The following is a 23,927-nucleotide window of genomic DNA, read 5'->3' on the forward strand; positions in this document are numbered from 1 at the left end:
AAGATATCTAAAAGAAAATCATAAACAGCTAATGTGTGGCAGCGTGGAGTGCCGCACGCAAGGCATACTCACCGAAAACCACGTCAGATTTCGGCTAGCCAGGAAGAAGTCTTCTATTGTTGCACGGCTGTGGGACATTACAGCCTAAAATACATAGTGATAACAATATTCATCAATGCCAATGGAGATACAACAGCCTAAACGGCTCCAAGGGTCTTTTAAGGAGATGGTTTTCACTTCTCAGCAAATCCACTCTTCCCGCCTTCCTTTCTAGGGATGGGACCCACAGCCTGAGTTAGAGAGGAGGGCCCTGATTGTTGCGAAGCTGGAGACCACAGGCTCTTCCAGCAATGAGACCACAAAGTCATGTCTCCTCTACACTGCTCCTTGAGAAAACAACATTGCTTTCTTTCTTTTCCCAACCCATTAGCCAGCACAATGGAATCTGGCAAAACCTGGGAAAGAAATGGTTTAAACAGTGTGTAGCTCAATCAGAAATGGTAAACCTTGCATGCACCTCACATCTTCTGGAGATGGGGAGGTGGTTGGGGAGTAAAGAGTCACATGGCCATACAGGGCTCCTTCCAAATATTCCAGCTCTTCCCAGACCCACTATGGCAAGAAGATAATCTCAGGGATTTCCTGCCTTACCCAGGACAAGTTATCACCTAAGGATGACAGCTGATTGATACAACTGTTTTTCCATAGTGAAAATGAACTACAGCCCTTACTAGAGGTGCCTGCATTTTAACTGGCAATGTTTTCTTTTGTTTTTTTTTTTTTTAAGATTTATTATTATTATTGGAAAGCCGGATATACAGAGAGGAGGAGAGACAGAGGAAGATCTTCCATCCGATGATTCACTCCCCAAGGGAGCCGCAACACGCCGATGCGCGCCGATCCGATGCCGGGAACCAGGAAACTCTTCCAGGTCTCCCACGCGGGTGCAGGGTCCCAAAGCTTTGGGCCGTCCTCAACTGCTTTCCCAGGCCACAAGCAGGGAGCTGGATGGGAAGTGGAGCTGCCGGGATTAGAACTGGCGCCCATATAGGATCCCGGGGCTTTCAAGGTGAGGACTTTAGCTGCTAGGCCACGTCGCTGGGCCCGCCACATATGATTTGTAAAGAGAATCAAGGGAGCAGGCGTTCAGCCTTGGTGGTTAAGACGCTGGTCGAGATGCCCTTATCCTCCATCAAAGTACCTGGGTTTCATTTCCTCCTCCAGCCCCTGACTCCAGCCTCTTGCCACTACAGGCCCTGGGAAACACGGCAGGTGACAGCGATTGCCTTCCTGCCACTCCTGTAAGGGATCTACATCGAGTTCCAGGCTCCCAGCTTCAGCTTGGCTCAGCCCCAGCCATTGCAGGCATTTGGGGAGTGACTCAGCACATGGCAGTTCACTTGCTTTTTCTTTCTTTCAAATAATACTATCTCAAAAACAAACAAACAGGGCCCAGCAGCATGGCCTAGCGGCTAAAGTCCTCACCTTGAAAGCCCCGGGATCCCATATGGGCGCCGGTTCTGATCCCGGCAGCTCCACTTCCCATCCAGCTCCCTGCTTGTGGCCTGGGAAAGCAGTTGAGGACGGCCCAAAGCTTTGGGACCCTGCACCCGTGTGGGAGACCCGGAAGAGGTTCCAGGTTCCCGGCTTCGGATCGGCGCGCATCGGCCCGTTGTGGCTCACTTGGGGAGTGAATCATCGGACGGAGGATCTTCCTCTCTGTCTCTCCTCCTCTGTGTATATCTGGCTGTAATAAAATGAATAAGTCTTTAAAAACAAACAAACAAACAAACAAAGAATCAAGGGAAAGAAAAATATAAAGAAATGAACCAAAACCTGCTGGGTATCTAGCCATATTGTATGATCACCAGAACATAAGAGACAGCAGGATTCCTTTGAAGGTGATCAGGTGACTTACTGGTCCTCTGACCTTGGCCAAGTTCAAGTCCATGTAGGGCCAAAAATCAAGCTGTGTGTGGGATTCCTAATTCAGTTAAGAGTACAGGAAAATAGCAGTTCACTATTCAGAAACCCCTGCCTAGGCTCTCTGGAAGGACATTTCTCATAATTGAGACCAGTGGTGGGGGTGAAGGGAGACCTCATCTGAATAAATAATCCAGCTGTTCCTTTTATACTTCAGAATGAAGGGCCTGTTCTCTGCTTCAAAATTCTTTTACTGGGCCTGACGCAGTAGCCTAGTGGCTAAAGTCCTTGCCTTACACACACTGGGATCCCATATGGGCACCAATTTGTAGCCTGGCTACTCCACTTTCCTTCCAGTTCCCTGCTTGTGGCCTAGGAAAGCAGTCAAGGACAGCCCAAAGCCTTGAAACCCTGTACCCATGTGAGAGACCTGCAAGAAGCTTCTGGATCCTGGCTTTGGATTGGCTTAGCTCTGGCCATTGTGGCCACTTGCGGAATGAACCAGCAGATGGAAGATCTTACTGCTTCTTCTTCTCTCTGTAAATCTGACTTTACCAAAAAAAATAATTCTTTTACTAGGCTGGAGTCCATGTCTGCCCATGACAGGTGCCCACTGGTAGCATAATGACCCATTGTAAACTCTCAGGGGTGATCACACTGCTAAGGACCAAATTTAACACAGTACGATCCTGTTCCTGCCCTGGTAATGCACCCCAAAAGTGAAGGTCACATGTGACTGTGTGAATTTCAGCTGAGTTGGGGCTGCCCAACTGGAAAACTGTCCCATTGGTAACAACTGGTGGCAAACAGACACGCTGAGCTCTGGTCTGAGAGTGGTAGTCAAGGAGAGCTTAAAGCAACTTTGGAAGGGTCCGCTGCAATGGCTTAACTGACTAATCCACCCCTGCAAGCGCCAGCATCCCATATAGGCACAGGTTCGTGTCCTGGCTGCTCCAATTCCGATCCATATCCATGCTTATGGCCTGGGAAATCAATGGAGGATGGCCCAAAGGCTTGGGACCCTCCACCTGCCTGGGAGACCTGGAAGAAGCTCCTGACTTTGGATCAGCTCAGCTCTGGCCATTGTGGTCATTTGGAAAGTGAACCAGAGGATGGAAGATTTCTCTCTCATCAGTTTCTCCTTCTCTCTGTAAATATGCCTTTCCAATAAAAATAAATAAATCTTTTAAAAAAAAGACAACCTTGAGAAAAGAAAATACAGGCTTTTCATTCAAATTTGAAAGACACATTTTAGAGACCTAAGCTACACAGGACTCTTTGGATCTTACTAGCAAGGCAAGAGTGGCAAATCAGGTGGATGGCTTCAGGTTCTGTTATCCCTGAGCTGCTACTGCCACCTCTCTGAACCTCAGTTCAAGTAACAGAATTGGCCCTAAGTGTCCCCCCAGAGGCAATCAAAATCCAGGAATGTTCAAGTCTTAGAGACAGTACAATAACCAAGGAGCATTCCCCCATCTACTTTAAATCCTAATACAATGCAAGTGCTCAGTAAATAATGGTCACCCCTCTTCCAATCCCCCAGTATCATTACTATGGCCATTGTTATCTCACTGGGACTAGCCTAGGAAGGCCTTCCCCTGAAATCCTGCACTCATGCTACAGGCAGAGTGGGTCCGAGGGGAATGGACAGCCCTGGCCCCGTTCCTTAATTTTGGGGAGGGTATGTAAGGGTCTGGGGCTTTGCACTGTGGAAATGCTCTAGCTTTGGGCACAAAGTGAAGGAGTTAAGCAAAGGGACAAAATGAAGAAGAGGGGTTAAGCAAAGGGAGGTACATGAGGTCTAGGCCAGGGACCGGGTCGGACACGAGGAAGGGGAGCAAAGGGTTGGGATTTCGAGGGGTGCATTGGGGAAGGGACAAGGCCACGCAGCCAGCCACCCTGGGGTCTGTCCATACCCACAGTCCGAGGACCAGGACCAACAGGAAGTAGAACGTCATCACCACAGAGTCCGCGGTGTCGTAGACGTCGATGTCCACAGCGGTCCAGTTGGAGACGATAAAACCCTGCCCAGGCTTCGGGGTGCTCATGGCGCCACTTTCCGCGCGGCTCACCACGCCCGACAAGCGGCCGCGGCTTCAACTCGGGCTGGGTTCTCCACAGGGCAGCTCTCGGAGGGCCGCTGGCCGTCTAGGGGCTTCTGTCAGGCCCTGCTGCCCACGGCCTGTTCCCTTCTTCCTGGCCGGGCCTGGCAACGGCTTCACCTCCGTCGCCGCCGCGGGGCACCTCAGGCAGGGCCGCGGGGCAGCCTGGGAGTTCCTGCCAGGCCTGGAGGCGACCTCGCTGCTGGGATTTGTGCGAAATGCAAGGAATGGCTCCGTGAGTCTTGGAGCTGAGGCAACCCTTGAGCTGAGGTGTCTGCAGAGCCCTTTGGGGAGCCTGGGACTTTTCCAGAGCCAGGAACGGGGCTGCCATCTGAACTCCCCTCCTGGACGTTGTCGACACATTAAAATACCGTGCCAGAATATTATTTTCTTGTCGTCGGAGTGAACCAAGGTAAAGGTCTCCCTGGCCTCTCTCTCTCTCTCTCTCTCTCTCTCTCTCTCTCTCTTTTTGTGAATAACAGCTACAATATTTATTTTTTTCACACAGATTCAGAATTAAAGTATGTTCAATGGGTTCTTACTGGAGTCAAAATGTCAGTCATTGCCTTGTTACACAATTAGGGCCAATGTTTCCCTTTCAAAGTCGTCTGGGAGAAATTTTCTCTCTGTCCTAGAGAGACTATGCCCTTCCACAGCTAATCCACATACAGACTGAATTAATACTTACTGGAAGGTGGCCATACATTTCTTTTTTTTTTTTTTTTTAACTATATTTATTTATTTATTTTTTATTATTTTTTAATTATATTGTAGACAATCATTACATAGTTAATTACGGTAAAAAGGTTCAGGGGCTATAGGGAGGTGGGTAAGACTATTATGTCCATATTATTTCCTTCTTGTATCTGAGGTAAAGGGGGTATTGAGGGAGAAACCCCACCCAGTTTCCCACCCACCCCAAGTCCCGGATGTGGGGCATGCTCTGAGATCCTTGCTCAAGTGGTGTTAATAGTTCTCCGGTTATGAATCGCTGCCATTTTCGCCACTCCCACCTCGGTGAGGTGGTTGAGGAATCCACTGATTGATAGAGTCTTCATTTGCCCAGTATTTCGCTGCCAACATATAGCTGAGGTGGTTGATTGACTTGTTCTTTCTTCTGTCTTTTCTTGGCTAGGGTTCTGAGTCCTCACTGGCCTCCCTTTGTAGCCCCTTCTCTGAAATTCTGTCTTTGAAATGGAAAGAAATCATTTTTTAAAAAAGAAAAAGAAAAAGCAGATTCACGTAACAAGTTGTTCTAAACATACGTAAATGCTTTCCGATAAATAAATTCAATGTAACCTTGATCTTCCTTGAATCAATAGCAAAACGGGTTCATCTTTTGCAAAGCATTGATTTAACTTTGAAGCAAAGCATATAGTTGTAAAATTATGTCTGGTCTGATCAAGTAAATTCACTAACCTGCATCAACTCAAATTATCAACAGTGGATTAAAAAGTATTTTTATATTGTTCAATGTCACAAAATGTTCTTAAGCTTTTTTTTTTTTTTACAACCGGAAACTCTTTGGCATATTGATTTGTGCTGGGAGAATGTCTATAAATTATTGTTATTGACTTGTATCATCAAAAGTTTCAATTGCAGCATAACTTGTCACACCTAGTGGTTAGATCACAGATCAAGTTTTCCTTTCTTTGGCTCTTTTCATGTAACTCATTCATGGAGGGTACGTGTCAGTGAGAAATTTTCCCCCCTTCTTGTGGATGAGTCGGGTGTGCATGTGTGTGTGTCCACATGCTTTCATTTTATCTCATTGACATTTCAAATTTAGTTTATATACAGGACCGGCTGCTATATACCTTAAAATGGCTATAAGGTACCATTCAGCTGTCTCGTGTCTATTTCATTTTAGTATTTAGCCATTTGTTGTGTTGAAGTATAATTTCCTCCCTTCTTTCTAAAAGTATTCTCATGCACTGTATGTTTGTTACAAATGGGATATTTGAATTAATAAGAGGCTTTTATTTTCCAAATTAGCATTTAAATGGTAAGAAACAAATATTTACGTTGTCCCACATGGCTACCATTTCTGGCAGTCCTCATTATTCCAGATTTCCATCTGATGTCATTTTTTTCTGGCCTGTATATTTTTCTTGAATATTTCATTTGTATTATAAGTCTTGGGATTGTTGTTTCAGCTTTAGTATGTCTTGAAAACCCATTTTTTCCTCTAAGGTTTATTTTATTTTAGTTGAAGGGCAGAGACAAGGAGAAGGGAAGAAAGAGATCTTCCATTGACTTGTTCATTCCTCAAACGGTCACAGTGGCTGGGCTGGGCCAGGGTGAAGCCAGGAGCCTGAAGCTCCGTCTGTGTCTCCCCATGTGGGATGCTGGTACTGCAGGAGAAGGATTCGTGTGGCTGAGCCATGGTACCAGCCCCTCTCTGTTTATTTTTCCAGTTAACTCTTGATTTTGAATGATTTCTTGAAGTTCACAAATCTTTAAATCTGCATTTTCTGACCTGTCACTAGTCCTATCTAGTATATTTTTACCTAGATTGTAGTTTTTAAAATTTAGTTTTTACAATAAGCTTGCTTATATTTAGCACGCATGTTTAGATTTTTTTCCCCTGTAGTTTCTTGAACATATAGATTGTTATTATAATAAATTGCTTCAGTATCTTGTCTGTTTGCTTACTGGCTGTCAATTCTGGGTCAACTTGATTGTTTGGAAATAGAGCAAGTCTTTTTTTCCTGTTTCTTGTGCATGCTTGGAGATGTATGGTTGACCATAAGGCATTGCAAATGTTATCATTTTTATTCCTACAAATGATCATCAAATGATCATGAATTTTATTCTAGTTCGTGACTTGATCACTTGGAAACAATCCAATGTACTCCAGTCTTCTTTTGAAGATTTTTCGGTTTGGGGGACTGGCATTGTGGTGTAGTGGGTTAAGCCATCAGTTGCAATGCTAGCATTTCATATGGGCACAGAGAGGAGGAGAGACAGAGAGGAAGATCTTCCCTCCGTTGATTCACTCCCCAAATGGCCAAAATGGCTAGAGCTGAACCAATTCGAAGCCAGGAGCCAGGAGCCAGGAATCAGGAGCTTCTTCTGGAGCTCCCAAATGGGTGCAGGGTCCCAGGGCTTTTGGCTGTCCTCGACTGTCTTCCTAGGCCATAAGCAGGGAGCTGGATGGGAAGCGGGGGGGCCAGGACACGAACAGGCACCCATATGGGATCCTGGCATGTACAAGGCAAGGACTTTAGCCACTAGGCTACCGCGCTGGGCCTGTTAGGTTGCTGCTTATTACCTCAAGCAGGCGCGTAAGTCCCTTCCCTGCCACTCCACACTGGCCTGTAGTTTGTTTTCTTAAGAACATCTTTATTGAGACGTTGATCCAATTAAGTGCAGGCTCATTTGCCGGAGCATGGTTTGAGGTTTGCTTTGACCCCAAAGGGCTCTACTTAGCTGTGTCTTTTCTTGCTTCTGTCTGGCAAATTAGCCGGTCTGTGATTCAGCCTGTGTCTCTAATGACGCTACTGGTCTTCTCTTAATTGCTCTATCACAAGCTCTATTGTTTGGAGAGTTCCCTTAGGTTTCAGCTACCTCACGCTCCGTTATAAATAAAGTCAACTCTCTGGGGATGGGCTTCAGAGCTCTCTTATTTCATACCATTTTTAAAAGTTTTACTTCTTTATTTGAAAGGTGGAGTGACAGACACATAGACACATGCGCAGATCTATTTCCTGATTCACTCCCAGCTTGCCTACAAAAGCTAGGGCTGGGTCAGGCTGAAGGCAGGGCCCAGGCGCACCATCCTGGTTTTCAACATGGGTGGCATCAGCCCAAGCATGTGGGCTACCTGCCCTTGCCCTCCTAGGTGCATTAGTGGGGAGCTGGCTCAGAAGCAGGCGTCAGTACTCTGATGGGGACACAGGAATCCCAGACGGGCGCTTAATCCACTGAACCGCACGCAGCAGCTGACCTTGGCACTCTATTGTATGTCCTATCTTTCCTCCTAAGGAAGAAAACAAAAACAAAAACAACCCCCCCCCCAAGGTACAGTTCAGGGGCTGGGAGGCGGAGACAGCAGCTTCTTGGAGTGACACCCCTGCGTGAGGAGTGGGTGCCTGTTGGGGTTCTTGCTTTCTGGATAAGCCTGGTACCAGGAGTGAATGTCCCTGTGTTCTCAATGTACTGTGCCCAAGGCAGAGCCTCTGTCCGCTGCTAGGGGCTAGGTGGCACAAGGGTGCACCCCTCCAACCTGTCGCCAAAGTCACCTAGAATTCAGTCGGTACCACATGCAGCTGGACCAGCAGGAAAATGCTGGTGAGTTACTCCTGCTGAAAGAATGTCCCAGCCCCAGGCTGGAGCTGAGTGGACACCGTCCCCTCCTTCTTGGCTGCACACCCTTGCCTGGCATGGGACTGCTGTCGCCTCAGGCTGGCACTGGGGAGGAAGGGATACGCCATGGTTGAAATGTTCAGACTTTTCCCATCCTTGCCAAATTTTAGATCCCTGTGAATAATACTATGTTGCCCTGAGGGCTGTTTGGGGGACCCTCAAAGTTCAAGGGAAATGGTCTTTTTTTTTTTAATTTATTATTATTGAAAAGCCGGATATACAGTGAGGAGGAGAGACAGACAGGAAGATCTTCCATCCGATGTTTCACTCCCCAAGTGAACCGCAACGGGCCAGTGCGCGCCGATCCGATGCCGGGAACCTGGAACCTCTTCCGGGTCTCCCACGCGGGTGCAGGGTCCCAAAGCTTTGGACCGTCCTCAACTGCTTTCCCAGGCCACAAGCAGGGAGCTGGATGGGAAGTGGAGCTGCTGGGATTAGAACTGGTGCCCATATGGGATCCCGGGGCGCGTTCAAGGTGAAGACTTTAGCCGCTAGGCCACCACTCCGGGCCCGGTCATTTTGTTTTTAAGATCTTCCATCCTTGGCTTCACTTTCCAAATGGCTGCAGTGGCTAGAGCTAAGCCGATCAAAACCAGGATCAAGGAACTTCTTCTGGGTCTCCCACGCAGGTGCAGGGTCCCAAGGCTTTGCAACATCCACTGCTTTCCCAGGCCCTAAGCAGTGAGTTGGATTGGAACTGGGGCAGCCAGGACACGAACTGGTGCCCATGTGGGATCCCGGATCTTACAAGGGGATGATTAGTCAACTGAGCCATTGAGTTGGGCCCTAAACTTCTATTTTAATAACTTTTAAAGGAACTTTTGGGACTGCCTTAAATATCTTTACACACACACGCGCGCACACACACGCACATACACAATTGCTATCTTGGAAATGCAACACCTCTACCCTCCCCCATAGGTTGTAAAACTCCTGACATGGATGCCCTGGTAGGGTTTACTCTGTAAGGACAGTCAAAAGGGGAAGCCCCGAGGGCCCGGTGGCGTGGCCTAGCGGCTAAGGTCCTCGCCTTGAATGCGCTGGGATTGGTTCCCGGCTTTGGATCGGCGCAGCACCGGCCCCTTGCGGCTCACTTGGGGAGTGAAACATCGGATGGAAGATCTTCCTCTCTGTCTCTCCTCCTCTCTGTATATCCGGCTTTCCAATAAAAATGAATAAGTAAAAAAAGGGGGGTAAGCCCCAGGGAGTCAAACCTCCCACTCTTTTATTACTTAATTACATGTATTGGAAGACAGAGATGCAGAAATATAGAGAGATCTCCCATCAACTATTCTATTCTCCAAAAGCCCAGGACAGCCAGGGCTGGCCAGGTTGGAGCTAGGAGTTTCTTCTGGGTCTCCCACGTGGGTGGCACGGCTTCAAGCACTCGGACCATCACCTGTGCATACCTGGAGTTGGGAGTGGATCCAAGGCTCAAAATCCACACACTCTCACATGGGATATGGGCTTCCCGAGTGATGTCTTAACCACCGCACGAAATATTCATACACTCACCTCCCATCCCCCGACCTTGTTCTCAAATTAGAACTTTTTCTGATACCAGCCACATATTAGTTCACGAGACAAAACCCTTGTTGCCTTGAATAAATTTTCTTAGTCCTTCTGCAGTAAGGAGCACTCACAATCAGGTGATCACAAAGTCCAATTTAGGCTCAGGTTCGTCGTCTGCATCTCAACAGAGGACGTGGAGACGGAGGAATCCTAAGCGCGTTTGCTGCGCTTCCTCCACCTAGTGGGCGGTTTCTGCATAGCGCACTCGGGGGGGATTGTATTGGTGATCTCTTGGCACCACTTCTCTGCTTCCCTCATCCTCCCCAACATATGTGAGACGCACAGACAGGCTGGCTTTTGCCCCCCCACCCCGCCAGCTGCTCACGGTACAGGGGAGAGCATCCCAGCGTCTGTCACTTCCTGCTGGCTGCTGTCTTTGCCGCCCAGGTTAACCCTGCTCTGCAAGGTGATGACCCGCTCTTGGGGCTACCTGCTCAGAGTCCTGCCCTCTGCTGTCCCTGTGCAGAGGGAACCGGAGGGTGTGGAACGCAGTGGAGTATTGGCACATTGTTCCTCAGGAAGGCAGTTCCTCGGGGCGCCTTGGATAAAGACCACCCCAAAACCATGAACCTCGAGTGCTCTGGTCGAATAGGCAGCTTCGCTGAGGTGACTAGCTAACCACGGCCAATTTCTTCTTGTTCCCGAGTGGGGTTTATGGTTGGAATCCTCTTCCTCCTGTTCCTCCCCTATTCACTGTAGAAGAGGGCTGTCCTTTGCCCCCAAGTGATGTCTCACTGGCTGTGCCAAAGGCCCTCCTCTGGCCATCTCATTTAACCCTCTTCTTGTCAACTGAGGTTGTGTCAGGAGACAAGCCACAGCAGTGACTTGAATGGTAACCTTTACTGTCACCCAGCTGTTAACTAGGGAAAAAGATAATGAAGAAGGAGACTAAGAGCTCATCAATAGCAGATTCAGGAAGCAGCTAGTGGCAGGTGCCGAGGGAAGCTGTACTGTGAGGCTGTGCGGTGAGGGAGCCAGGGGCTCAGGAGGGGGACTGCACACGTGGCTGTGTGGCCCAGATTCGTGTTTTTTTTTTTCTGGGAGAGCGCGGCTGTGCAGGGACATGCAGTCTCAGCGTACGTGCCAGTGCTGTCCAGGGTAGAGACAGTTATTGCCCGAGGCCAAGGTGGGAGCTGGTCCACAGAGTGGCCTGTCAGTGTGGGAGGTGTGGGCAGCTTTTAGGGTACAGAGCTGCCCACCTGAAGATGCAGCAGGTGCCAGTCTATAGGAATGGCAGCCAGGAAGTTGGGGTTTGGTAAATACCCCCCATACACACACACACACACACACTGTTGCCCCTGCAGGGTTCTGTCTCTGCTTTGGCTGAGAGTTGTTCCAAAATGTACAGGGGTGGCTTTCGGGCATGGTGCCTGATGGTCACTCTGCCAGGAGGCAGGCTGTGGGTCTGCAGGCGGGCAGTGGTCCCCTGTTGCTTAAGCCTCCGACTCTAGGGAGGAGGGCTGTGAGAGACGCCTGTGGACACTGCCTGGGTTCTGTGTCTTCCCTGGAAGACAAAGGGCCGGGATTGCTTAAGGGAGAAGAGGGAAGTGGGGAAGTGTCATTCCTGCTCCTTTCCTGCACATTGAGCCCTTCTCTACGTGGGCTGGGGGTGCCTGGCTTTGCCACCAGGTGTCGCTGTCGTTTGTGGAGAAGCGCAGGGAACCCGGGCTGTCCGCCAGCAGGGGTCAGTGCAGGAGAGGGCCGCGGGGGGAACCTTAGTCCCTGCAGGGGCCCCCTTGCACCGGCTCCCAAGAACTGGAGACCGAGGCATCTCTCCCCGTTCTGCTCAGTGGGCACCGTGGAAGCTTGAAATCAGCCACCGGGAGAGTAAGTAAACTGTGAAAACTGGTGAACGTGGCGGGCAGGTGTTGAGATGGCCGCATCCCACGTTGGGACTCCTGGATTTGATTCTCAGCTGCCTCCTGATTCCGGCTTCCTGCCAACGCAGACCCCGGGAGGCAGCAGGTGGTTGAGTCCTGACACCCACACGGGAGACCTGAGTGAGTTCCTGCTTCCCACCTCTGCAGTTGAGGGGCACTTGGGGAGTGAACCAGCAGATGGCGCTAGCTCACCATGTCTGCCTCTGTCTGTGTCTGCCGCCCAAATTAAAAAATTTTTAGAAAGATTTATTTTTATTGAAAAGGCAGGTTTACGGGGAGAAGGGGAGACAGAGAAAAAGATTTTCCATCCGATGGTTCACTCCCCAAGTGGCTCCAATGGCTGGAGCTGAGCTGATCGAAAGCTGGGAGCCAGGAGCTTCTTCTGGGTCTCCCATGTGGGTGCAGGGTCCCAATGCTTTGGGCCGTCCTCCACTGCTTTCCCAGGCCACAAGCAGGGAGCTGGATGGGAAGTGAAACAACTGGGCCATGGACTGGCACCCATTTGGGATTCTGGGATGTGTAAGGTAAGGATTTAGTCACTACACTATTGCGCTGGCCTGCCCATCTCCCAATTAAAAAAAAATTTTTATTTCTTTTTAATGGGAAGGCAGATCAGATTTATGAAAAGCAGGAGAAACAGAGAGAAAGATCTCCAATTTGCTTCTTACCTCCCCAAGTGGCTGCAACAGCTAAAGCTGAGCCAATCTGAAGCCAGGAGCCTGGAACCTCTTCCAGGTCTCCCATGTGGGTACAGGGTCCTAACACTTTGAGGCATCTTCTACTGTTTTCCCACAAGCTTTTTCTACTGCTTTGCCACAGCAGGGAGCTGGATGGGAAGCGTAGCAGCCAGGACATGAACCTGTACTCATATGGGATGCTGGCACTTGCAAGGGGAGGATTAGGCAATTGAGCTGCTTGTCCTCCCTCTAGCTTTTCTTTTATTAATTAAGGTCTTGGAGGGGCAAGTAGGGCAGGAGGCCACCAGACTGAGGAGGTGGCTGGTGAGTACCTGCCCTTCTAGGTTTGGGTCGAGGTGTCAGACACTCAGAATCAGGTTACACACTTAGGTTTTCCTGAGGAGGAGAAGGTGAGAGGTGTCTTCACGCTGCTTGTAGAAGAGATATCTAATAGTGACCGTAGATGCAGAGCGCCCTTAAATCAAAATGTTTGTGATCATAAGAAATGATGACTACAAGGGTGCCTCAAACATTTGTAGAAAAATGGAATTAGAAGGCAAGTATATTAGTGCAAAAATGTTGAAATCCAGGTATTTTTTTCATAATATGTGTTTTTCATGAACCTTCACCCTTTACTTACGGCAGAGCTGGATTGGGAGTGAAACAGCTGTAACTTGAAATGGTGCACACTTTGGATCCCACTGTTGCCAGTGGTGGTTTACGTGGTAACACCACATCTCTGGCTCCAAGTCCTTTTTAAATAATGGGCATCTAACTTGGCCAGTTTCCCCTGTGGATAGTCACTTAAACCCAATTCCTGAACAGAATGGAAGAGGGTACTCATAGAGTCCTCGCTTTGGAAAGTGGAATGCCCCCAATCCCTCATTTCTTAAAGCTGCCCTTGGTCACTGAACAGCGGGAGCTTTCTTTCCCTGTCCATCCGGCCTGTGAGCTTGGATGCCAGCTCCATCCTCTCTGGCTGAGATGTGTGTGGGGATTTTCCCAAGACAGGAAGTGTGCATGTGTGGGGTGTAGACTCCTGGGGTGTGTCTGGAGGTCAGGGAGGAGGTGAGAAGTGGCAGCTTCCACAGCAAGGATGAACCCTGCTGTGTCCTGCTGCCCTGGGCTCCCTGGGTCCTGGCCCCCATGGCTTCAGTTCCAGCCGCAGCCTTCCTGCTCAGGTGCCAGTCATCACAGCCATGAGTTGTTCTCCTCACCAGCCCCAGTTGGCTTCACCAGAGGAAATTGGCCCATAGGATCAGTTTCCTTCCTGGTCAGCGCTCACTCAAACCAGTATACCACTCAGTCTACGGATCACAGAGAACAAGGAAGCTCAGTAGCTTTATTATGTACATGGTTTGCAGAACCACGTGGCGAGGAGCCAGCTGGAAAGTAGTTGGCCATGGGGAGGAGTTGTAGCATGTTACTGGGTGGGTGGGGTGGGTGGGGTGGGGTGGGGAAGGCAGGGCAGATCACACGGGAGGGTCGACATCCATGGGTTCTGGGGAATCGGATCTCAAGGTCCATGGAAGGGCAGAAAAGCCAGGTGTAAAACTCCCCCAGAAGCCAGCAGGTGGAATGCCTTGGGGGTCTGGTGGTGGTGTCGTGTCCATCGCCTCCTCGTCCTCGTCACTGTATGGAGGCGAGGTGTCCATCGCCTCGTCCTCGTCACTGTATGGAGGCGAGGTGTCCATCGCCTCGTCCTTGTCAGTGTAAGGAGGCGAGGTGTCCATCGCCTCCCAAGGATCTTGTGTTGGAGGTGACGAGGTGTCCATGGGCTCCACATCATCCGTTTGCTTCTCCTTCGATGGAAGACACTTTGTGCCATCAATTGTGCAGGCTTGCCTTCTCCGCTTCCCGGGGCGACTGGGCCCCACAGGGGCGGGTGTTGGAGGAGCAGTTCCTGCAGAAGGCACAGGGGACAGGACAACTGGGTACTCTCTGTCCACGATGACCTTGGCCTCACCCACAAAACTTTTTTTCGGATGTAAGTTTTATATTTTTTCAATAGGCCAAGTTAGAATTCAGAGATCAAGAGTAAGAGAGGGATTTTCTTTATCCACTGGCTCCCTCCCCTAATGGCTGCAAGGCCAGCACTGGGCCAGACTGATGCCAGGAGCCTGGAACTCCAGAGTCTTCCACCTGGGTGGCAGAGGCCTAAGTACGTGAGCCATCTTCGTCTACCTTCCCAGCAACAGAGCAAGGAGTTGGATCAGAGGCTGAGCAATTGGGGCTCAACTCAGTACTTACGGGAGTCTGGTGTCCTGGGCCAGTGGCTTCCCCTGCTGTGTGAATACAGAGCTCCCCTGCAGGACCCCCTTCCCCATAGAGCTGCCCTGCAGGACCCCCTCCCCCACAGAGTTATCCTGCAGGACCCCCTCTCCAACAAAGTTTTTGTTCAATTCCCTGGGCCCCCAGTTACCTGGCTGTGGGGATGCTACAGTGGTGATCTTGACTGCGCTCCCTACACGTGAACGCCTGACTGGATGTCTGTTCCTGGGCCCGCAGATGGAAATGAGCAGGGCCAGGATGGCGTTCAGGCATTGCAGGTAAGGACAGGGTTTTGTGAGCGAGGGTCTCTGGGACCGTTGCTGGACCCGTAATACCCTCCGGCGGCTTGACCATCGACCATTGGGTCTGCGGCCAGAGAAGCCAGCGTGACCCCGACCTGGGCACATGAGCCCTTTTGGCCGGTGGCCACCCCCCATTACTGGGGCGTGGTGAGGGGAGCAAATTTTGCCCCCTCTCCAGAAATCCACAATGGATTAAGGTAAAGAAAGGTTTCCCACAGCTATGGGATACAGAGGCTTAGCTTTCTCCTGCTTGTCGCAGAGAAACACTAAGTGTAGAATGCCGGGGGCAACTATGGAACTTGGATCACAGAGTGGTGCGGGTCACAGAACCGCATCACAGAGAGCAGGTTCCTAAGCAGCGGGCATGCCCAGGGCCCAGGCCAGGAATGGTGTGAGACACAGATGCCATGGGGCGGCCCATGCACAAATGATAAGAAGTGCTGCCAGCAAAGGCTGCGTATCCCCTCTGGACGTACCATGTCACAGTTTCCTGCAGAGGGTGGAGGGTGTTTGCCTTTAGTGCCATGGGCTCCTGGTAGGACCACATCCCATCAACACTTAAGCAGGGCCCAGGCCACAGCTCAAGTGGGGGAACGCTGGGGAGTAGTCTTCCTGACAAGCAGGTCCCGCAGGAGGTGGCAGCATTGGGATCAGCCTCTGTGTGTCCTCCTGCCCTGGCTGGGAACACTGAGGAGGGTCCCTCGGAACAGAAAGCCAGGAGCCCGTCAGAGCCTGCTGGGCTGGCAGCTGAGATGAGGGCCAGGCAGGCTGGGAGGGGCATCCCTGCCATGTGACCCGAGATCCCTTTCCTGCCAGTTTCCTGTGTGGCATCTTGGTGCTGCTCCATTCCCACGTTGTAGGTCCTGAGGGGATGCAGCTTTTCTTGAATTTGCCTTTGTCTTTCAGTTGTTCTGGAGGCAGCCCTGTGCATCCTGATGCTTTCCCGCTCTAATTGGAGTCCCTCTTTGTGCAGTCAGTGGAGGAGAGAAACCTCAGGCCCCAGCATTTCTTGCTCTGTGCCGAGGGCTCCTCCTGGTGCAGCCTTTATGTGAGTGGCTCACCCTCTCTGAGACCGTGCTCTGCAGCTTGTTTCTCAGGTCAGGTGCCTGTTAGGGCCTGGAGGAAGGACAGTGCAGCCCAGGGCACAGTGACTAAAGACTTGGTTTCCCTTGCTCTTCCTTGAGCTGAGTACCAGCCTTCCCTGGGGTGGCACTTCACTTCAGCCTGAGGAATTGCTTCCACACACTCCTGTGTTGATGGCGAGTGTCTCATGATGGTTCCCTCAGCGTTCCTTCATCTCCACCATCCTTCACGGTGTCTTGGCTGCCTGGAGAATCCTGGGGTGGTCTTTCCACACTTGGGGGACAGGATTCCAACCTATTCTGACCTCAGGACTTTCTGATGAGAATTGATTCCCAGTTGTTGTTAAGAGCACATCTGTGGCTCTGGCTCATTTCCAGAGTTTTCTTCTTTCTTGTGGATTGTTCAGGTGTCCGCGTGGGGCTTCTGCGCTCTTGGAGCTGTCTGTCTAAAAGGATGATGTTCACGGCCATCGTCTGCCTTCAGTACTTTGTCCTTCACTCTCCGCTCCCTCCCTCAGCCTCCCCAGAGTTAGAACTCACACATCTCCAGGCTGCAGTCACTGTGGTGAGGCTTCTTCCTTCTCCCTCTGCTCTCCTGCTTGTGCTCCTCTGTTAACCGATATCATCAGGTGTTCCCCTTTCTCCTCCCTCCTGGAACTGAATCCGCACATTGCATTTCTGTTTGAATGTTCTGCATTCACCCGTGATACTGCCATTGACTTTCTCTGCTGAGGGTTTTTTTTTTCCTATTAATTTCCAAAGCTTTTGCCTTCCCTTCTTTGATGATGGTTGGAGGAGATGCTGTCTCATCATTCCTCCACGTGGGGAACTGATCCGTCTGTGTGTTGAGTGTGTACATTTTCATGGTATCCTGGGCAGCGTGGTAAGCCTGTGGAAAACCTCAGAAGAATGTTTCCTTTTCTGTTGCTTTATGAAGCGACCCACAAAGCCCAGATCCAACTGCCCATTGTGCTGCCTCCTGTCCCCAGCTGGTGCACTCTCAATGCAGTTTCCAACACATTGTCAAAGAGTTGCATCCACATGGACCTTGTACCCTGCGGGAGTCTCCTGGATGTCAAGGGCTTGGGTTCCGGATGGCTCAGCTGTCAAGGCCTTTCCTGTCCCTTGGTGTGGTCCTTGCATTTGCAGCTCAGGGAGAGCCCACAGTGCAAGCCGATTCCTCTGCAGACTCTGATCAGCCCCTGCTGCTCTCTCCCTGGCACAGTTCTGGCCTGACCAGGGCTCCTCTTCTCTGGTCCTCTCAGTGGTGTTGATCCCGCTGAGCTGTTGTGCAGTCCGATAGGAAGACCACCTGTGAAGGAAACAACACAGGAACACTAAGAGTTTCCTCCTAGTTGTCGGGCAACACAGTTCTTACTGTTCCTTCGGGCAGTAAAACAAGTAGTTTTCAAGGTTAGGTCCCTGTGCCACTGCTGAGGGTTAGCGCAGCTTTGTCACTGGAGGCTGAGGAAGAAAACAAATGGAAATGACCTCACCTTAACATGCCAAGTCATAGAAAAAAATTAAAAATAAATAAAATTTTTAAAAATGACAAGTCATTTGCCTGGAGAGAGACAAGGGTTTCACCTGGCATTCCCTGCCTGGTTGCAGGACTTCACCTGCCTTGGAGAAAGCTGGGAGGATGTGAGACAATCCCACCGTGCCCCCATCTCAGGATGTTCCTTGTATTAGGACTTCCGTCCCTGTCTGCTCCTCTCTGGCGCCTTCTCAGGCAGTTCAAGCACGTGCCCGCTGTCATGAGGTGCAGTCTGTGAGCGTTAGGTTGTGTGGGGCTCTCCACCTTGGCCTTGCAAACATTGCAGCTACTCTCCCACGTGTGTGTCTTGTGTTGGGGGAGGGGCAAGATTTCCTGCTCACTGAAAGGAAGCTGGTGTTCCTTGGATCCCTGCACTGCAGTGTTTATTCCTTCATCCACCAGCAGATGTGGGGTTGTTTCCATGTCTCAGGTGTTGTGGATGATGCTGCAGTGACCATGGAAGTACATAGATCTTGCCACCCCAATTTCAGTTTTTCTTAACATGTATCCAAAAGTGGGACTGTTGGGTCATGCTAAGTGAAATAGGCCAGTCAATGGAGGACCAGGGTCCTGAGATGCCCCTTAGACATGCGTGAGATGTATCATCCAGTAGTCTCATAGAAACAGAATAAGCAGGGGCCTGATTGGGTCTGGGGGTGGAAATGAAGACTTGGTGTTCTTCCAGAATAAAGCTTCATTTACACAAGAAAGGAGCATTCTAGATATCTGTTGAACAGCTTTCTGTAACTTTGTTTGTTTTTTTTTTTTTATTAAGATTTTATTATTATTGGAAAGCCGGATATACAGAGAGGAGAGACAGACAGGAAGATCTTCCATCCGATGTTTCACTCCCCAAGTGAGCCGCAACAGGCCGGTGCGCGCCGATCCGAAGCCGGGAACCAGGAGCCTCTTCCGGGTCTCCCACGCGGGTGCAGTGTCCCAAAGCTTTGGGCCATCCTCGACTGCTTTCCCAGGCCACAAGCAGGGAGCTGGATGGGAAGTGGAGCTGCCGGGATTAGAACCGGCGCCCATATGGGATCCCGGGGCTTTCAAGGCGAGGACTTTAGCCGCTAGGCCACGCCGCCGAGCCCTGTAACTTTGTTTTTAAAGATAATTTTATTGGGAAGGCAGAGCTACAGAGAGAGAAGGAGAGAGATCTTCAGTCTTCTGTTTCACTGCCCACCTGGCCGCATTGGCCAGCACTGGACCAGTCTTGAGCCAGGAGCTTCCTCCGTGTATCCCACGTGGCTGGGCCATCTTCCACTGTGGAGCTAGATTAGAAGTGGAACAGCCAGGACTGACTGGTGCCTCTATGGAATGCTTAACCACAGCCGGAGGCTTAGTGAGCTATGTCTTTGCTTCAGTCACTGTCACTTCTTAATCATGCTGTCAAGATGGTGGCATTCATGTTAACTGTGTTCCCGTAATAACAAAGAAAAAGTGTCAATGATAGTGGTCAGGCTGTGATTCGACTCTATAATTGCAGGGACAGTACTGTGTATCAAACTGTGTGTTGAGGTGATTTGTAAGGAGGAAAAAGTCAAATTGTTTCAATCAGTGAATGAATCATTGTCTCACAAAATGTGTCATCTTCAGATAATGCATTTGAAATACACATGAGAAAAATATTTTTATTGCTCTTTTTGTACTATTATTGTACGCAAAGCAGAGTACGGGGGGCTAGTTGGAAGCATGGAGAAAACAGGTGATTCTATCAGGGCAGGAAAGGAGCCTGGCTTCCAGTGCTGTGGCATCCACAGAGCGCAGGGAGGGGTGAGATGAGAGCCGGAGCCACAGCATGGCCCAGCCACCACTCCTCCTTAGGCAACGCCCCACGCCTCAGAGTCAGAGCCTCCCGGCTCTGGTTGTCTGGTCATGGACATGTGGTGTTATTTTCCCAGTTGTTGGCCAAGGTCAGGACTTATTGTCCTACCACCCTGTAGGCCTGTGAGGGTTTAAGTTATCCAAGCAGAACAGGTGACCTAGAGTTTCAGAGCTGCCAGATGTGTAGCAAGGTAGCTTGGGCGGGGGGGTGGGGCAAGCCCAGCCCCTCTACTCTCTGTGTCCTGACCTGCACCAGTCCCATCACAGAAGCTGGCTTCCTTCACTGTGCCATGTGTAAGAGAAGTGCTAACAATCTAGGGAGGTGCCTGGCCAGCAGAAGTACAAGGTGCGGAGCGGTCCTGTAGCCTCGTGTCCCAAACTGGGATCCCTGGGTCCCAGTCCCAGAAACACCTGTTGGCTCTCACTTCCTGCTGATGCAGACCCTGAATGGTAATGGCTGAAATAAATGTGTGGCCCCACACACACGGGAGACCTGGCTTGAGTCCCCAAGTCCCTGCTTCAGCCCAGCCCCCTCCCTCTCACTGTGGGCCTGCAGCAAGCAAACCAGCAGATGGGAGCTCTCTCTGCCTGTCTGTACCTCTCCAACAGACACTTTCTTCGGAATGAAGCATTGTGACCCCTCCGGCTCCCACTCCCCAGTTGCCTCCCTACCTGACTCTAGATGGCTCAGCCCAAACCCTCAGAAGCTTCTGTGAGAGCCCAGGGCTTTCTGAGGGCTCCAGTGGCAATTCTCCCAGGAAAGAGTCTCACACTGGAAGGAGGGCTTTCAGGAGGCAGTTGTGGGGATTGGGAAGGGTCAGGGCAGGAGAAGCTCAGGCAAGACTGTAAGGCTGGGGTGTGAGCTGAGGCTGTTCCAGCTCAGCCTGACCCGGGGAGGGGGGGCTCTGAAGGGTCCCTGGCACCTTCTTGTTGCTGGGGTCTAGATGCCCTGCTCTTCCCCATCCATCTTGTGTTGCCCAGAGCCTTACAGTGTCTCCAGGAGGGCCAGGCTCTGTCAGCCAAGGGCAGGTTCTTGCCCTTCCTAGGACGTCAAGCTGTATGCTGTTGAGCATGACATGACTAGAGTCTGGTTTGAAATGGCTTGGCTCTGGGCCATATGTGTCCATAACCCATATGAGCAATGGGGGTGGGGCAGGCATGGCTAAGGTGTGACTTTTGATGGTTGTAAATGGACACACATCTGCGGGCACATGAAGGTGTGTGACCTTGTGTTGATGTGGGTACATGTGGGTGTGTAGCTGAATGTGAGTGTGCAGCTGCCTGTGGGTGTGCGGGTGCCTGTGGGTGTGTGGGTGCCTGTGGGTGTGCGGGTGCCTGTGGTTGTGCGGGTGCCTGTGGGTGTCTGTAGGTGTGTGGGTGTGCAGGTGCCTGTGGGTGTGTGGGTGCCGGTGGGTGTGTGGGTGCCTGTAGGTGTGTGGGTGCCTGTAGGTGTACAGTTGCATGTGGGTGTGTGGGTGCCTGTGGGTGTGTGGGTGCCTGTAGGTGTGTGGGTGCCTGTGGGTGTACAGTTGCATGTGGGTGTGTGGGTGCCTGTGGGTGTGTGGGTGCCTGTAGGTGTACAGTTGCATGTGGGTGTGTGGGTGCCTGTGGGTGTACAGTTGCATGTGGGTGTGTGGGTGCCTGTAGGTGTACAGTTGCATGTGGGTGTGTGGGTGCCTGTGGGTGTGTGGGTGCCTGTAGGTGTGTGGGTGCCTGTGGGTGTACAGTTGCATGTGGGTGTGTGGGTGCCTGTAGGTGTGTGGGTGCCTGTAGGTGTACAGTTGCCTGTGGGTGTGTGGGTGCCTATGGGTGTGTGGGTGCCTGTAGGTGTGTGGGTGCCTGTGGGTGTACAGTTGCATGTGGGTGTGTGGGTGCCTGTAGGTGTACAGTTGCATGTGGGTGTGTGGGTGCCTGTGGGTGTGTGGGTGCCTGTAGGTGTGTGGGTGCCTGTGGGTGTACAGTTGCATGTGGGTGTGTGGGTGCCTGTGGGTGTGCAGTTGCCTGTGGGTGTGCAGTTGCCTGTGGGTGTGCGGGTGCCTGTGGGTGTGTGGGTGTGTGGGTGCCTGTGGGTGTGCAGGTGCCTGTGGGTGTGCGGGTGCCTGTGGGTGTGTGGGTGTGTGGGTGCCTGTGGGTGTGCGGGCGCCTGTGGGTGTGTGGGTGTGCAGTTGCCTGTGGGTGTGCAGCTGCATGTGGGTGTGTGGCTGCATTATGTGTTTGGTTGCATGTAGTTGCTGTGTGTGTCCGCATGCAGCCGTCGGCACAGAGCGAGCAGGCGGTCTCTGCGTGGCTCTGCTGCCATCAGGGGCAAGCAGCTGTGCCTCGTGCCTTTCTCACCACCGCTGTGCGTGAAGGTGATGCAAACCCACGGACGGCTCAAGTTGTTCATGTTTTTAGGAAGAAAATTGGCCTGGACATTTTTCTTTCTGAAATTTTCTTTTTTAATAAGGTTCTTTTAAAAGTCTTATTTTCACTGCAACTACGTTACTTTTCATTGTTGAACAGAACACGCCAACAGTAACCTTCATTCTTCCTAATCATTGATTAGCCATAGAAGTAAGATAAGAAATTTGTCTCATAAAAGAATGGTGGACACTGGTCAATTTCCTTCTCTTGCTTTAGACCCCGGCAGCGTGATTCCTGAGCAAATGTGCTGCTCACCGGTCTCCCTGAACGTATTCGATCTGTCACTAAAGCCAGGGAGGGAGGATTCATTTCCTGGGTTAGTTCAGAGTGAATAACAGTGGGAGATTCAGATATCAAAACTGTCTGGATGTTAAATCAGAGTTTTGCCCACTAAAGCATGAAGTATTTATATCTAGCACAACTGAAGATCAAGAGTGAAGTCTTGGTGGGCCCAGCGCGGTAGCCTGGCAGCTAAAATTCTTGCCTTGCATGAGCCGGGATCCCATATGGTCGCTGGTTCACGTTCTGGCTGTCCCACTTCCCATCCAGCTCCCCACTTGTGGCCTGAGAAAGCAGTTGAGAATAGCCCAAAGCCCTGGGGGCTCTGCACCTGCGTGAGAGATCTGGAAGAAGCTCCTGGCTCCTGGCTTCAGATTGGCAGAGCACAGTCAGTTGCGACCACTTGGGGAGTGAACCAGTGGTTGGAAGATCTTTCTCTCTGTTTCTCTGTAAATCTGAGTTTCTCATAAAAACAAATCTTAAAAAAAAAAAGAGTGAAGTCTTGGGGCTGGCGTGATGGCTCGATAGGCTGATCCTCCGCCCTGCAGCGCCAGCATTACATGTGGGCACCAGTTCTAGTCTTAGCTGCTCCACTTCCCATCCAGATTGCTTCATGTGGCCCTTCAGAGTGCTTGGGACCCTGCACCTTCTTGGGAGACCAGGAAGAAGTTCCTGGTTCCCGAATTTGGATCAGTCTAGCTCTGGCCAGTGGGGCCATTTGTTGTAAGCCAACACATGGAAAATCTGTGTGTGTGTGTGTGTGTGTGTGTCTCCTTCTCTCTGGCAACATGCCTTTCAAATATAGAAATAAAGTGACTTCTTTATACGCAATTATGTATATAATGTAGGGTTATAGTACTTGTATCAGTATAGATAAAACATACTAATAAAATGTCTTGGATATATCCAAACTACACAAAATGGCATGTTAATATAACAGAACATATAATACTGTAGAATATAATGCTGTATAATGAAATAGAATATCTAGATTTAATTTTATCTACATTGCCATCCCCTCCTAGAGGTGAAAGGATGTTTAATACACACTGAATGTGATGAATAGTCAAAAGAATAAGTCATGAAAATGTAATTCAACTTGAAGTCCAATTGCATAAAACTGAAATACACTGTGCAAATTTTCCTTGCTAATACATGTAAGTAGTAGGAGCTGTTTGGGTTTATTGTTAAATCAGTGGTTTCCACTGCAGCTCAGATGAACACAGCTGTTGGCAATCCCTTCATTCACACAGTCCTAGAGCAGCACCCAGCACCTAAAGGCCCAGCCCACCTTGTGCACATCTCACGGCACAACCACCCTGACACTGCCGGTTCTCACTGGAGGAGGAGAACCCTGGACATGTCTCCACAAAGCCTGGAGATCCTGACCCGGTTCTCTGGAAGCCCTACCATCTACTTCCGGAACTGGTTGCCCGAGTCAGGCCAGGCCCTTCAGGTGCCTACTCCCTGGCAGGACATTTTGTGAGACATGAGTTTCCGTCTTTTGTGTTCGTCCCTCTTATACCTCTGAGCCTGCTCTGGAGTGATGACACAAGGTGGTCCCTGAACTGAAAAGCTCCTATAAAGCCCAGAGCTGGGCAGCTTCCTGGGCCATGAGGCCTGTCCAGATCGTGAGTAAGCCAGGCCAGGGAGGAGGGCAGGCAGGAACTGAGCTGGCCAGAGGAGGTCCAGACTGAGGAAGGAGAA

At 50.7% G+C, this 23,927-nt stretch overlaps 1 protein-coding gene across 3 annotated transcripts in view; it reads right to left on the reverse strand.

The window, feature by feature from the left end:
* Positions 1-4,151, reverse strand: part of LOC101536605 (sodium/glucose cotransporter 1-like) — a 48,017-nt gene extending 43,866 nt beyond the window's left edge. For all 3 annotated transcript variants that reach the window (XM_058656629.1, XM_058656630.1, XM_058656628.1), the window contains exons 1-2: positions 3,840-4,151; positions 73-144 (exon numbers count right to left, since the gene is read on the reverse strand). In XM_058656629.1, coding sequence (XP_058512612.1) covers positions 73-144; positions 3,840-3,971 — 204 coding nt within the window. In that variant the 5' untranslated portion in view covers positions 3,972-4,151. The remainder of the gene's footprint in view (positions 1-72; positions 145-3,839) is intronic.
* Between the last annotated feature and the right edge of the window lie 19,776 nt (positions 4,152-23,927).

Source organism: Ochotona princeps, chromosome 29, assembly GCF_030435755.1.
Source record: "Ochotona princeps isolate mOchPri1 chromosome 29, mOchPri1.hap1, whole genome shotgun sequence".
Classification (NCBI taxonomy): Eukaryota; Metazoa; Chordata; class Mammalia; order Lagomorpha; family Ochotonidae; genus Ochotona; species Ochotona princeps.